The 14773-nt window shown below is 35.2% G+C and overlaps 1 protein-coding gene and 1 pseudogene across 1 annotated transcript; both read left to right on the forward strand.

The window, feature by feature from the left end:
* The first annotated feature begins 6939 nt into the window (after window positions 1-6939).
* On the forward strand, window positions 6940-9018 carry LOC148610021 (uncharacterized). Its single transcript, XM_088543170.1, has 3 exons — window positions 6940-7038; window positions 7904-8094; window positions 8316-9018. The coding sequence occupies exons 1-3, from the start codon at window positions 6940-6942 to the stop codon at window positions 9016-9018; spliced, it is 993 nt and encodes a 330-aa protein (XP_088399296.1).
* Window positions 9019-9226: 208 nt separating this feature from the next.
* Window positions 9227-10184, forward strand: LOC148610022 (uncharacterized; annotated as a pseudogene).
* Window positions 10185-14773: the final 4589 nt, after the last annotated feature.

Consider the following 14773-nt stretch of genomic DNA (forward strand, 5'->3'; position numbering starts at 1 on the left):
GGGCGGTAAAAACCAAGCTATAACAGACAGTAACCAAGTTCATGCCTTTGGAATCGATAATACCCCACTTAAAGTAACAGACGTCAAGTTACTTAGGAGAAGACAACGTGAAATAAAGTTGCGGAAAAAAACAAACTAAATCTTGACCTTCCGATTTAAACTTGAAAAGTAAACACGACAAAAATGAACCCAGCGAGCAACACTGACCAATTGCAGCAGAAAGAATGACCCCGAATACAGCCAGCAGCAACTAGAATACGCCCATACTCGAGCAGCAGCAGATTGAAGCAGCAGGAAGAATGACCCCGAATACGGCCAGCAGCAGCAGAAATATTCCCAAATGTGAAAAGCAGCAGCAGAAATACCCCTTACCCCAATTACGAGCAGCAGCAGCTGGAATACCCCCCTTATTCGAGTAGCAGTAGTAGCAGCTACATTACTGGGACAATCCAGCAGAAGCAAATACAAGTATATAGGACCCATGCAACCTGGTTTATCGGACAACGATACTTTGATGACAGTGCAACACCAAGATGCTTTGATGAACGGGCTACTCCAAGACCCGTATACCACCAATGCACTCATGTTTTCCCAAGCACGAAAGCCTGATCCCGAATGAAACTCGCAATTCAAAAACCCAGCAGATGGAAACATTTGTGGTAGACCAGCTGGAGGAAAGAAAAAAGTCGACCAGAAAACAGATGTGATACCTATAAATGGAACTGTATAGAGAGGATTTCGGAACAAAGATAGTGTGGATGTATTAAGAACGTAAAACGTACAACGTCAGAATATCAACTAGAAGTGGAAATCAGAGCGGACTATCGATGACCTTAATAAATCAAGAAAATTACAAAAGTTTAACTAGATGAATAATATTGATATACGATGACAGAAGATTATACAATGAGAGGATGTTTCATCAAAAATAGCAGGAGCTATATGGAATGTACATTAAAAACCTAGTTCAAAGACCAGAAGTTATGTAAACCGAAGAACAGAAGGAAGAGAAGAAGCCAACGATACTGGGACGGCAAGACTACCTATAGTAAAGCAGAATCATCAGAAGATCGGATCGTGAAGTGTTATTTAAAGGGGAAGAAGAACACTGTATGGAACAGACCATTGAGTAGGACCCGGTTTTTGAAAAACAGACGACACACCGACGAATAGAACAATGAATATGAATTGTAAATAAAATATACATGTAAAAGAAAAAAATCTTGTTGTGTAATAAAACTATTCTAAAGAAAGACCTCCTTACAAATCAGGGTAGCTCAAAACCGATAACACCTATTAAAACCGTTAGCGATAACAAACATATTTACTATCAGAGCCTCATAATACGGGTCAAAGTGTGAGTAACTTGAAAACATACTATAGCAGTACAAAGTTCGTTATAAAAACCACATCATAAAATACTTAAACCAAAAAAAAGGGGTGTAGGAAACAATTACGAATGCAAATATGGAGAGAAAAATAAAATTCCGTAGTTCAATTGTTTACCCCTACAACGGGTCAAATCTTGTACACGTGACATGTAAACATTGAAAGTATGAAAAAGAAATCGGTTTACCCGAAAGAGCCTCATAACACGTTCAAAGCAAATTTGGGTGTAAGTAACATACTGTAGCAGTAAAAAGTTTAAAATCCTTATAAAAAAAGAGGCAAACATTAAACGGTCGTACATTATTTCAGCTATATTCAGACAATGATCATGAAATGGATGATAAAATGAACATGAAATGATAATGAAATGAAAAAGGGATGGGACACAAGGATAATAGGGTCGACAAATTTTGATTGCCTCTAGAAAAAGGGAGGGATGGGTAGGGTTGGGCAATTTAGCCACCTGTGGCGGAGCGCAAAGGTTCCTACTCCTATCGAATACCACAGTAAGGTTCTTTAACATGCGAGGAAAGTGACATCTTTCCCAACACGGTGCACCACTATGGTTTGCAGTTAGGTTTTCCGTATTATAGCCTGACAACCCCAGCATGTAACACGCAAGGGGTACCCCATTCAACCACCTAGGGCACACATCCGAGTTGCTCAGTGGGCAGAGCGCCTAGCCCCCGGCTAGGTTTCTGAGCACTATGTAGTCGCCTTTTACGACAAGCTTAGCGCTGCTGCAGGCCTATTCTTTTGACACACGGACCTGCACGGGGCCCTCACAACTGTAATGTATTCATAAAACAAAATAAAAAGCGATTAAAAATCAATACACTGGCTATTGAAATCACCAGTAAAATGGAAAGTTTCAGACGTCTGTCTAATCCGTGAGACATTTATTCTAATTACATAATCAATTGAACATCGCAAGGAGAAAATCAAATCAAAATTTAAAATCTATTCAAGTTGCCCATTCAATTTGACATTATTACACAAAGACAATGAAATTACAATTGATTTACAAAAAAAATGATTATGAAAATGTAAAATTTAAAAAAGCGATATAGACAAAGAAAAATAATTCTTGTCAAAATACATCCCCTTTTTATACTTGCCTGTTTATAGCATACTATATAATGACACTAATTAGAACACTTAATGAGGATACCTATGGAGGTCGTTTCCCCCTCCTTCCTACATCAAAATGTCCCCATGTTTCCTTTATTGGTCATGGGTCTCCCATCTAAGTCCACTTCCTGTCCTTGACCACCGGATGTGACGTCACGCGTATGCGCATTTGGGTGCTCCATCCGGACCCGAAAAATAATAAGCGTTTCCCACATGTATACTTCTTATTTGAAAAGTCTTCTGTAATATTTCATGATGTTAATGTGTATTGTCGATAATGGATATTGAAATTACTGTAAATTCAAGAATTACCCACTAGGGGATCAAGAAATTCTAAAAACGGCGGCAATGGGCCCACTCAACTGATTTTCAATTTTATACACTTTAATCAACCAAACCTTTTGAGCATAAGGGAGCCCTTTGATCCACATATGATTCATTTAACATTTACCGTTTCCATTTTATCGTTTAAAGCATAATAGGGTATATAAGTCTCGTCATGTGACCCCGTGATTTCACGAGAATGGGTCCTAGTCTACCATTCAAAAGCATGGAGATAAGTTATTTAGAGAGCATTGAGTCCAGTGTTAAGAGCAAAACATCTTTTTGTAAAAAATATCGATAAAAATGACAAATATCTATTTCTACATGATAAAGGCATTAAGAAAAAACATAAAATAGAAGATTTTGCATTGTTATACAGCATTTCGTGTACCCGGAAGTAAACAATTAAATGCAGAGCGGTCTTCGGTTTTCAATACATTCTACGTGGGAAATTCCGGTACAGAAAAAGAAACCGGAACGAGACTTACATAGCCTATTGTAACTCTATAATATGCTAAAAAGTACTTTGATTGTATATAATCTTGGTCAACAATTATCAACAGTCCTACGTTTTCTAAGAAACTGCTATAATTAATTATGCAAAGTAATGATAAAAATACTGCTTTTTTGTTTTACTGCTAAGTAAAATAAGGTAGTTTCAAAATTCCCATTTATACCATAGGCCGTCCCCAATCGCGTTTTCTTGTTTATCATAGAAATATCCGATCTCCGCGAATACTATTCCATTTAAATTATAATTATCATAGAAATATACATAAGGTGAGATTCATTTTGTTATACTTGCAAATTTAGAATTATTGTTTTTACTTGAAATAAATCGAATTTTGGGGGGAAACACTTTTAAAACCGATTTACCCATGCTTCAGAAACGAAGTACCCACCACATGCGAAATCCTCATTCACAACTTCTATACATAGTTATGAATGGGAGGTTTACTAGTAAATACAAGTACTGTAACAAAACAAGTAATGAGCGTTTTGTATAATTATTCATAAATATCATATTTGAACTTGTCAGATTCAGATTTATGACGTTATATATGTCCTGTAAAAACAGTAGCACTTTCGTCTATGGACATAACATTTTGTGAGCAATTCTGCGAGTGTTTCTATAAAAGCAGAGGTCAACTAACTAGCTCTCCCTAAAATCAGATGAATGTTCAATGACGTGTACAAAGTAAGAACTATTCTGTTTTGTTATTTGATTTTGCATTTTTTTTTAATATGTTTTGTTACACTATTTTCTTTTTAGAGTCGTTTCATTTACAGTTGCTACTTTCCTATAAATACGACATATACACGTTTGTTAGTCTAAATTCCCAACTGCCTACACTACATGTTTGTCCGAAAATAATTCAAAACAGAAATCTTGTTTTCAAACCGCATACGAGTAACTAAATAAAAAATGCGCTTTTTAGCACGCTAATCTCCTTTTGAATACTAGTAATAATAACGTTATGAATATCATATCTGAATATATTAAAGATTCTAAACACATAACGTGTTAGGTAATGCATTCCGGCGCGGATCAAAAGACAGTCGTACCGGGCGAAGGCACATTCCCCAAAAATTGGGAAGAATAATTTTATTGGCATAAAATCTTGATTTTCTTGAATTCTATATCCAAATTTATGCAGCTAATTATGACACTTTCGTTCTGTTGATTTATTTATTTTTGTTCGTTGTTGGTTATGTAGTTTACGCTCATCACAGCCGAAGATTGTACTTTTTGTTCCTTTTTTAATGTTATTGTTATTTTTAAAGGTTTCCGGTAACTATAAGATCTTAAGTTATTTACCGTGGGTGACACCAATAAAGAAGATAGAGAGAAAGAAAATATAATTTTCGGCAATACATCCTGACAAATTCTTGAGAATTTGTCCGAACATGAACTTGATAATATTCAGTATACATGAAACATAATACCTATTGATTGCAGTTAAAAGGTGGTATACATGCACTAGATCACCATACTCAAACTTTGTCTCAAGTCATATTCTTCCTTTGTGAAATAATTCAGTACCAAATAAGTCATTCGCCGAGTCTACTCTACAAAGGTATGCATATCTACAAAACTTCACAAAATATCCGTGTCAAAAACACTAGTTTTAAACGCTTTTACATTGCGCAATGCATCCTGAAAGGGAATGACTGTAACATGCTCAAATCCATGAATTTATAGACAGGTAACATTAATCGAGATATGAACTATATGTCAACGTCATAAATTCAGATAAGCTATAGCCAATGGCTGTCGGACATCAGTAACTGTAATAACTCGGACAGGGCTGCTATGTTGACGCTCTGGCCTATAATGCCAGTCCACTCACGTGGATTAAGGATGGTTTCTTATTCAAAAGTACAGTGAATGAAGACCTAAAAAGCATTATTTGTTCGGTGGGTTTTTCTACACTATGAATCACCTCTTCATTAGGCAGTGTCTAAATTTTATGTGGACTTAAATATATAGTGTCAAAGTCAGTAGGTAGTACCACCTATGCATTTTTTTCTAGTATATATTTTTTATTTCTATTTTAAATAGTCACTTTTTGACACAAGTAGAGTCTTTACATGAAAGTCACTTACCATTGCACTATTTTTCATACAAATAACATTAAACTTAAAATTCCCATACAAGTAATATATAATGAAAGACAGATCGGTTGTAGTAAATGAAACATACTAAATATAAAAATACCAATCATATCAATATTCCAAATTTCGATGTGGTCTGCGCGTGGAGTAACACCTCATCAGCATCATTAGAATCAAATACAAAGGAAGGATTGAATAAAAAAAAATAAAGTACTCAAACCCAACACTTATCGGAAAAAGAATCCTTATCCATCACCAAGAGGTTCAATCATGTGGGATATAAAGAATGTATCCTCAGTGTTTTAAGTGTTTTGAAATTTGTTATACTGCAAATTTTGATAAATAAAGTATAATATGATTCGGTGTCATACAAATCTGACTACTGGGTTAGTGAATAACTTTCACCTAGTATCAATGTCACCCATTCGGGCTACTTTACTAAGTTAAATTTTGCTTCTATTATGCTTTCATCTATGAAACTGGCATCTTTCAGAATTTACTATTGTTTTTTTTAAACAAATTACGTATGTTATCATCATTATCCTCATCTAGACTATGCAACAATGTGCTAATAACATTTTTAATGTTCAAATGAAATGTTCGATTGGAGTTCTTCCGTGTAGTGCTTCATTATTATGTATCATATTGAGCATGAATTCCACTTCAGCGCAAACAAGAACATTCAGGGAAGCCTTTTTGCAATTGAAATGTACTGATACATCGATCTTTCATCAAACATTTCTCTTGATGAAACAATTCCATAAGACTGTTGCCTTCTTCTTCCTGGAAGTTATCAAGCCATTCAAAATTCGAATTACTGTGAGTAACTTCAGCATTCAAAGCGACAAGAAGGTATGATACACATGTGTTTGTTTTTCTTTGTAACTCTTAGTCAAGGTCGTATTATCTGTTGTATCACGTTCTTTCTTCATTTTTTGTCTGGCACACCTCCAAATTGTATTTGTATATATCGTACATACATATTTCTACAATTGAATTTTTAAATTGTTTTTTTTTAGCACAATGTTTGAATTTGCCGCGAATCCTTTGGGGTTTTTCGCTGGGCCTCCACACGATCCCGCATTCTCGTTTTGATGAGCCACGCTGCTAGTGCAAAAATTTGATAATGGTGACAGGCTGTTTTTGTCAGCTTTGAAAGTTAAATGACGACTGGAGTCGATACTCCGGGTAAACTCAAGGACCTGATAGAAGGGTTAAGACGAGGAAAGGGCAGAAGACCCGATTAGACGACGGTGCAAATGCGGCTGACGAATCAGCCGAGGAAAATGATGTCGACGTACAACCCGGAAGCCCCAAATCAGACGGTGCACACGATGCTGATGAAGAACTGCAGGATCTAGAAAAACAGTTGAGGGATCTCAGACTTGAAAGGAAAGGAAGAAAGCACATTTACCACAGCAAATTGAACAACAAAAAGACAGTTTGCGGACTTTGCAAGTCTCGGCGCTGAATTCCGGAATGCATTCGCTGAAGACTGGACCAACGATGTCACCTTCACAGTTTCCTTCAAATACAGATGAGCCTATTAGCTTAGTAGATACTTCCAAAGAACAAAAAGTGCTTCAGATTTTGTCATTCATCCGTTGAGCAATTTCAAACGTTTGCTTTGGACGGTGAAGTTGAGTTTCGCATAGACAAAAAGAAAACTTTGGATAAGGTTACAATAGAGGAGTGGGGCTACGCGAACATTAAAATCATGCAGGAATTGGTGAAACAAAAGCGGCTAACGGACATTAATGGTTACCTCAACTATACCGCCGATATCTATCGCTTAGCCGCCCGGAATGTATGGTATTCAGTTTTGCTGTACGACAAAGAATATCGTCAAAAGCAGGCCGATGAGTTATTCGAATGGGGAACATATAGACAAGAATTGCGTGACTTTCAGTAAGTGTCAAAACGGGATAACCCAACATCTAGAGCATTCGCAGAAGCTTCCAAAGTCGCCATTAAGAGTAGAAATCCGAACCAGATTACTGATGATCGGTGGAAAGGTCCGTTTCTGCTCAATGGACGCGAGAATCTGCCAAAGCTTCAATTACAATTCATGTTATCGTGTAGATTGCAAAATGGTACATAATTGTGCAGTTTGTTTTTCTAGAGCTCACTCTGCGTTAAATGGTCACAATCAACTAATGAAAGCCAGGAAGTCCCTCAGATCGGGACTAGTTGTGGAGCCGAAGGCGACATCCGCGATTAACACACATCATTTCGAGGCTTGGTGTCGCCTATTACCAATGGAAACAGAGGACCGAGAATTTATTTTAGATGGAGTAAAAAATGCTTTCGTTTATGTACAAAATTTGGCCTGCATTATCCAACCAATCGTGAAAATTATGCATCAGCATTCAAAGTGCGCGAAAAAGTAGAAATTCAGCTACGAAATGAGCTTGCTTTAGGAAATTATGTGATTACTAAAAAGATTCCAACAATTGTGAGCTCACTCGGGGCTGTCCCAAAACGAAATGGTGAAATACGTTTAATTCATGACGCTAGTCTAGCCGTAGGAATTTCCCTCAATTCTTATACAAGTGATACAAATTGTTCATATATGGATATGCGACACGCTATTAAACCAAATAGTTTTCTTGCAAAAGTTGACCTTAAAAGTGCGTATAGATCCGTTAAATGTCACAAGTTAGATCTTCACAGGTGTTGATGTTCCTACTTACATGTATGATTCTAAACTTCCATTTGGCCATTCGCGAAGCCAAAATATTTTTCAAATGTTGAGTGGGTCAGTTTGTAAAATTATGAAATGTGTATACAATGTAACATGTATCGCTTATCTAGACGATTTTTTTAATTATTTCAAAAACAATGTATGATTGTAGTAGGGATTTGCTTTTATTGGTTCGCACATTGAGACAATTAGGTTTTAACATACACTATTCGAAGGTAGAAGGTCCAGCACAGCAAATAACTTTTTTAGGCATAATAATCGATACCCGTGATTTGACACTTACCATGCCAGAGCAGAAGCAACCTGAATTTTATAGCCTTCTGTTGTCCTTTGAAAAACGCAAACGTGCAAGTGTTAAACAACTTCAGTCACTTCGCGGCAAGTTAAACTGGGCTTGTCAAATGGTGAAAGGTGGTAGAACGTTCTTCAGACGTTTAATTGACGCTATTTCTAATGTAGAAAACCGCAGTGACAAAGTGTTATTATCTGCCGATTTTCATGCTGACATTTCTTTGTGGATTAAATTTATGAAGGTTTTCAATGGCGCAGTAAAATTTATGGACTCGAACAAAATCACTTCATTACAAACTGACGCGTCTTCATTAGGAGGCGCTGGCTATTACAACGGAGATTTCTTTTATGTTAATTGGTCTGTTGACTTGCCAGTTATTCAAAATGAACATATCAATATTAAAGAAACTGCTGCTGTCATCTTATCTGTACTTCGCTGGGCACATTTATGGACAAATAAAACTGTTATAAAGTTTACGGACAATATGACGACCAAATGTATTTTGAATAAGGGGCCGTCAAAGAACAAGTGGCTGATGAGTTTACTGAGAACTTTGTTTTGATTGTCCGGTATGTATAATTTTGACATTCCTGCAAAATTTTTGAGAGGGCGTTACAACGTTATTGCCGATGCCGCCTCACGTCTTCAGGAAGAAGGTCAATTTTCGAGACTTTATGATATATTGACTAGTTACAGTTGCATTCCATTTACGGTACATGAACTATTAAGACATGTTTTGTTTGCCTTTTATCTTTTTAGATGGTGCAAATATGATAGCGGACTTGGAGATCGCCGTTGGACGATTGACAGGAAAGGGGTGGGCTGAATCAACAGCTGGAACGTACGCCACGCACTTGAAGACGTATCTTCAGTTTGGCGATGAGTACAAACTGCAGCCGGTACCATGTGACCAGAAGACTATTGAGATTTATATCGCATATTTAGTGAACAAGAAACATTTCGCATGTAGTCCTATTCGCTCCTACTTGAACATTATTTCTGTTTTACATACGAAAGCACGATATACAGGATCCTATTTCTAACTCTTGGAATATACAGCACTTACTAACGGGTGTGAAAAGAGAATTAGGAACAAGTCAATTCTGCAAAGCGCAAGTTACGCCGGAACTGTTATTGAATTTAAGGAACATTCCTGATTTGTCAAACCACAACAATATTGTTTTTGGGCAGCTTGTTTGACAGGGTTCTTTGGCTTTTTAAGACCAAATAATTTCCTTGTAAAGGGAACGTTTAATCCCTACCTTCATCTTCGCAGGGTTGGTGTATTACCATGTAGCTGGGGTATGCTTTTACGTCTAAAAGTAGTTAAAACGCTTCAATTTCGTTCAAAACCAATAGAAATGGTATTGCCTTGTTTAAGTAATCATCCGTTATGTCCAGCTACAGCCATGTCTCATATATTAGCTTGAGCCGGAGATCCTCTGGACCCACCTTTTCTCTGGTCAGATAAGTCATGTTTAACATGAACTGTTTTTTTAAAAATGCCTTCCGTTTTGCTTTGCAAAATTTAAATGTAGATACGCAAGCTATGGTGGTCATTCCTTTCGCCGTGGTGCCGCTACCTGGGGCTTAAAGGCAGGTCTCTCTGACAACGAGATTAAGTTACTAGGATATTGGTCAAGTGATTGCTTCACAAGATATATAGATAGTGATGTTGATAAACGTTTATAAGCTATTTCCTCCTTCTGTACCCTCTTACCCCGTTAAAATCGTTCTTTGGGTTTGGACTTTTTTTTATTGTATCTGTTTATCAATGCAGGGGCATGTTTGTAATTGGGGGGTTTGTTTGCTTGGGGGTACCAAGGTATTAAATTTGCCATACTTATTGCTGTGTATGTATATATATGCCTATCATAGTAGTAATCATACAAAGGTAAATGTATAAAATCGTCAGGTTTTCCTTGAAAACATTAATTGTTTTATGATTTTTGTTTGAGAATAAGTATTCCTAGTCCGTCGTACTGTAATCTGACAGTTAAAGTTAAACAGTATTAACAGAAATTGATCAAACGTTAAAGATTAGGAAATTTCATAAATATTCCAATCCTTGCGATATCCTTTGCATATTTCTGTTTCGTTTTCTTCGCTTCTTCCATTATCTTCATATAAGATTTATATTCCTCTTCAGAGATGTATTAATCATTGTAAGCGACGATAACACTTGTGTATACTGTAAACGTACTAATTTTCGTGGTGTACTAATTTTTTGCTATTTCCGCGGTGGACAGAAAACCGCGAAAAATAGTACACGCGAAATTGATTTTTAATACAATACAATGCGAATCATTTGTTTTGAAACCGCGAAAATTGATACCCGCGAATATGTTCACTTGACAGAATCCGCGAAATTTAGCAACCACGAAAATTAATACGTTTACAGTACTTTGTGAAGCTTGTTATTGCATTTGTTTAATTTCTATAACCAAGACATTGCCTGGTTTGTAGGATCTCTGAAAGTGCTAAACTAATAACTGGAAAGTTAATTGACATAATTAAATTGTGGTAACACGAAATAAGATAAAGCTAACTAACTTCCATAGAAGAAAGAGCAATCAAGGAACCAAGATTCTAGCGGAAATCAAAAGAATGTAGTCCAAGTACAAAGACCAGATATGGAAAACTGACATTCATAACTAAGAACGTAAAATAACCAAAATAATACATACAAGGTGATAAAAGTAAATGAGCAACTCGGACTCCACTAAAACGTGGAGCATGGACCAACTGCACTGGTAAGGAAAACGTCTTCTGCTTTTCTAGAAACACCAGCAGAGTTGGTAAAAAGTGAAGTAAAAAAAACACAACAAAACAAAAACATCTTCTATTCATCACAGAAACCACAATATTACGAATTGATCTACGTAATGCTGATGGTAAATCATTGGTTGGTAATTAAACAAATGTAAAGGCGACAGTAAAACACAACAAATGTGTCAATATTTAATTTGTAGTCATAACTAGACCAAAGGTAGTCGCCATTGGCTTTACAGAAATAATTCGTTAATCTTTTAACGTTAGATATTCAATTATGTATTGGGTTTTGTCATAATAAAGAAATAAAGGAAACACTTTCAGTTTAAGTTTACATTGGGTTTTTGTATTACATAACACTGTGACACGCATTACAAAAGTACATATACGTCATTAAATACCAATTATGTTGTTACATAAAGGATATATATATATATATATGTAATAACATATTAAATGGGTTGTTAAACCGTAAATGTCCCATTGATTAAGTTCATACCAGATCAAAAGATTATCATGAGGGAAATTCCAATAATAATTTTTATATTTCTTTAATTCAGCCAAATTGACATGTCTGGCGTGATTGATAGTGTATTCTGCAGTAATTTGACAAAGTGCTAGATCCATTTTGAGTGGACATAAAACAGAAATAAAAAAAACCATGTAGACTTGCAATGATTTTTTCTTTACAAAACAGTTGGCTCTTTTCACAAAATCTCGCTATTGTAAAATTAGTCGAACTTGTACGTCTGTCGTCACAATACAATTTCTGTGAAGTCGATTGCTCATGTTTTAACAATACTAGATGTTTATCTGTTACCTAGCTAATTTTATAAGCAACAAAATAGGGGTTTAATGGAACCATGGTAACTGACACACATGGATTTGTATTCATATTTCTGAGGAAATTTAGATCATTATACTCCTGCACATTTGGGGATAAACAGGTATCATTTTGTCTTTTTCAGTCTGTCTCTTCGTTTTTTTGTCTGTCTTCATGCTATGGGATTCGATAGAGTATCATAGAAAGGTTTAGTATCATTTCCAGCTGAAGAAGTCGTGTCAGAGGATTTCTACTGGATATATAAATTGAGTATTCTGTTCTGTTCTAAGGGTACTATATGCAAAATATGCAAAAATAATTTAAATATTTTCGGATAGTCCTAAAGCATTATACTTCAACTTAAGAACGGATCTATGTTTTTGTTTAAGCTGAAATAACAACAACTAATTGCATCTATCATTTTCTTATATAAAAACTTGGAGTTCAGCACGTAACTGGCATAAAACAAAGGTTATAAATCAACGTCATGGTTTAGGACTTAATATTTCAATAAACAAAAAGGTATTACTGAATGACATGAAGATAGCATTCTACCACTGTCTTCATTAGGGACTAGAAATACGATGAAAATGAATCTTTTACGCCCACATTTTTTTGTAAACAACAAAATCATGCATTGATCACAAGTAACGTTATTTTGAAAGGTTCCGTTTAACACTATGTTGTTTTTTTAACACCTCAAGACATCCCCATTCAAAGCATCTTAATTCCTTTCGTCATTATACTAATTTAATTGATAAAAATTGAATACGAGAACGTCAATGATCACAACAGTAAGCCTTGGACCAATGAATAGACCAATACGGAAATTTTGATGTACTAATATCATATTATTACCTAAACAATTTGATTAATTTTAATTTCTGTAAGGTATATTTGTTTCTCATGGACAGCTATTTTTGTCATATTTTCGAACTCCTCTGCTTTATCTATTTCATACATTACTATTGTTTGCCCTGTGAGCCCAACTTTCTTTTCATAATTCATTAGACACTTATTGTTATTTGAGAAGGATTATTTTTATATTCTTGTCATTTCTTCGGATATCAATAAGTAATATCTATTAACACAAAACTTTTGGAGCATCAAGAGAAATTCCCGCCCAAATTTAAAATGCTTATATCTCATAATATATATATATTAAGAGATATAAGCATATATATAAGTGTTTGATATCTAGACATTTACTTGATTATTCAACCAACGATGGTTTTCACAAATAAAACTTCTTGCAGGGAACTATTTTATTCAGAATCTATGTAGAATTTGTATCGCAAATACACTTACTGAGGCTTAACTCTTATGTTATGGTAAACATAGCTAAGTTCAGATGGTCCAATATAAAGTTTCCTATAGAAACGGGGAAATGGAACGCGATTTCAGAGGAGGTGAGAATTTATAATCTCTATGGGGTAGGGTTAGGAGATGACATCCATTGTCTGCTTATATTTCAAAAGGAAGAAGTGAACACTTTTCGTAAAAAATCATACCTTAATATTATATTTTAAATCCGACAGAATACAAATTGAAAGAAATTCTAATGTTCTGTCATGTAAAATTATAAAGAAACTTGTCAAAGTTTCTAAAAACTATGATCCGGTTTTTATAATATGCAAGATCTTGTATATGTATGTGTAATGTATGTATGCATATCTGTTGTGTCCTCTTGTACATCTGTTTGTCGGGGGTTTATAAATAAAATCTTGTCTTGTCTTCATAAAGAAGCACACTAACCCATCATTTTTTACTTTGGACATATTGTTTTGTCTGAAACATTTTCAAAGATATTAAAACTCTTCGAAATCATTGTTATTCTTAATTAGAGCAGCAAACGTCCTTAATATTTGAATTATTTATAGTTAATTGAAATAAGCTACGAAAGAGTAATCAAGATTATATCGGTAACAAACAGAATGTAATCCAGGGACAAAGACCAGACATGGAAAACAGACATGCATAACAAAGAACACAAAGTAACGAAAGCAAATGAGCAACTCGGACTCCTCTACAAACTGGGAGTATGGACCCGGTGCACCGGTAGGGTAAGCGTCCTCTGCTTTTCTAGAAATACCCGCCGAGTTGCTCATAAAAAGTCAAGCCCAGGGTAGACGGAAGAGGAATGGAAAACTATGAATATATACGAAATCCCCAGAGAAGCACTACATGACATACCGTTTGTTCTGTTTTCAAATTAAAAAAAGTAATCGTTCGAGATTTAATTGTGAAGCATTTGGAACTGACTCAGATTAAATCACGTTTATAGTCTATACGAGACCATGTAAAATCTTGTTTAATTTAACTGCCAATAGATACAAACAGTGCTCGTTTTTTTCTACTTTAATTGGTCACGTTTTGGCTTAAATTCAATTCTTAAATGAAGTCACCTACTATTGCTCTACTTTCAATACAGTTTATTTTAATGGAAAATTTCCATTAAAATATGACAATATTCTATTTAAAGATTGTTTAGTAAACAATACTCCTCATAAATCTAGTACTAATTACAAACTTTTTACCTCCCCAAAAAATACTAATTAGATACATCTAAAAGAATGAAGTGAAGGTAAAAATTAAAGTTGAAGCAAAGAGACGATGAAGCAGTGTTGGTCGTACTATAATAATTTAAGTAAAATCAACTTTTGAACCCTTTCACCATCGTATAAGTATTGAAATACTAAGACACCATCGAAAAAGTTTATAA

The sequence above is a fragment of the Perna viridis genome, chromosome 8, assembly GCF_037379345.1.
Source record: "Perna viridis isolate PV_CMFRI_1.1 ecotype Kerala chromosome 8, ASM3737934v1, whole genome shotgun sequence".
In the NCBI taxonomy this organism is placed as follows: domain Eukaryota; kingdom Metazoa; phylum Mollusca; class Bivalvia; order Mytilida; family Mytilidae; genus Perna; species Perna viridis.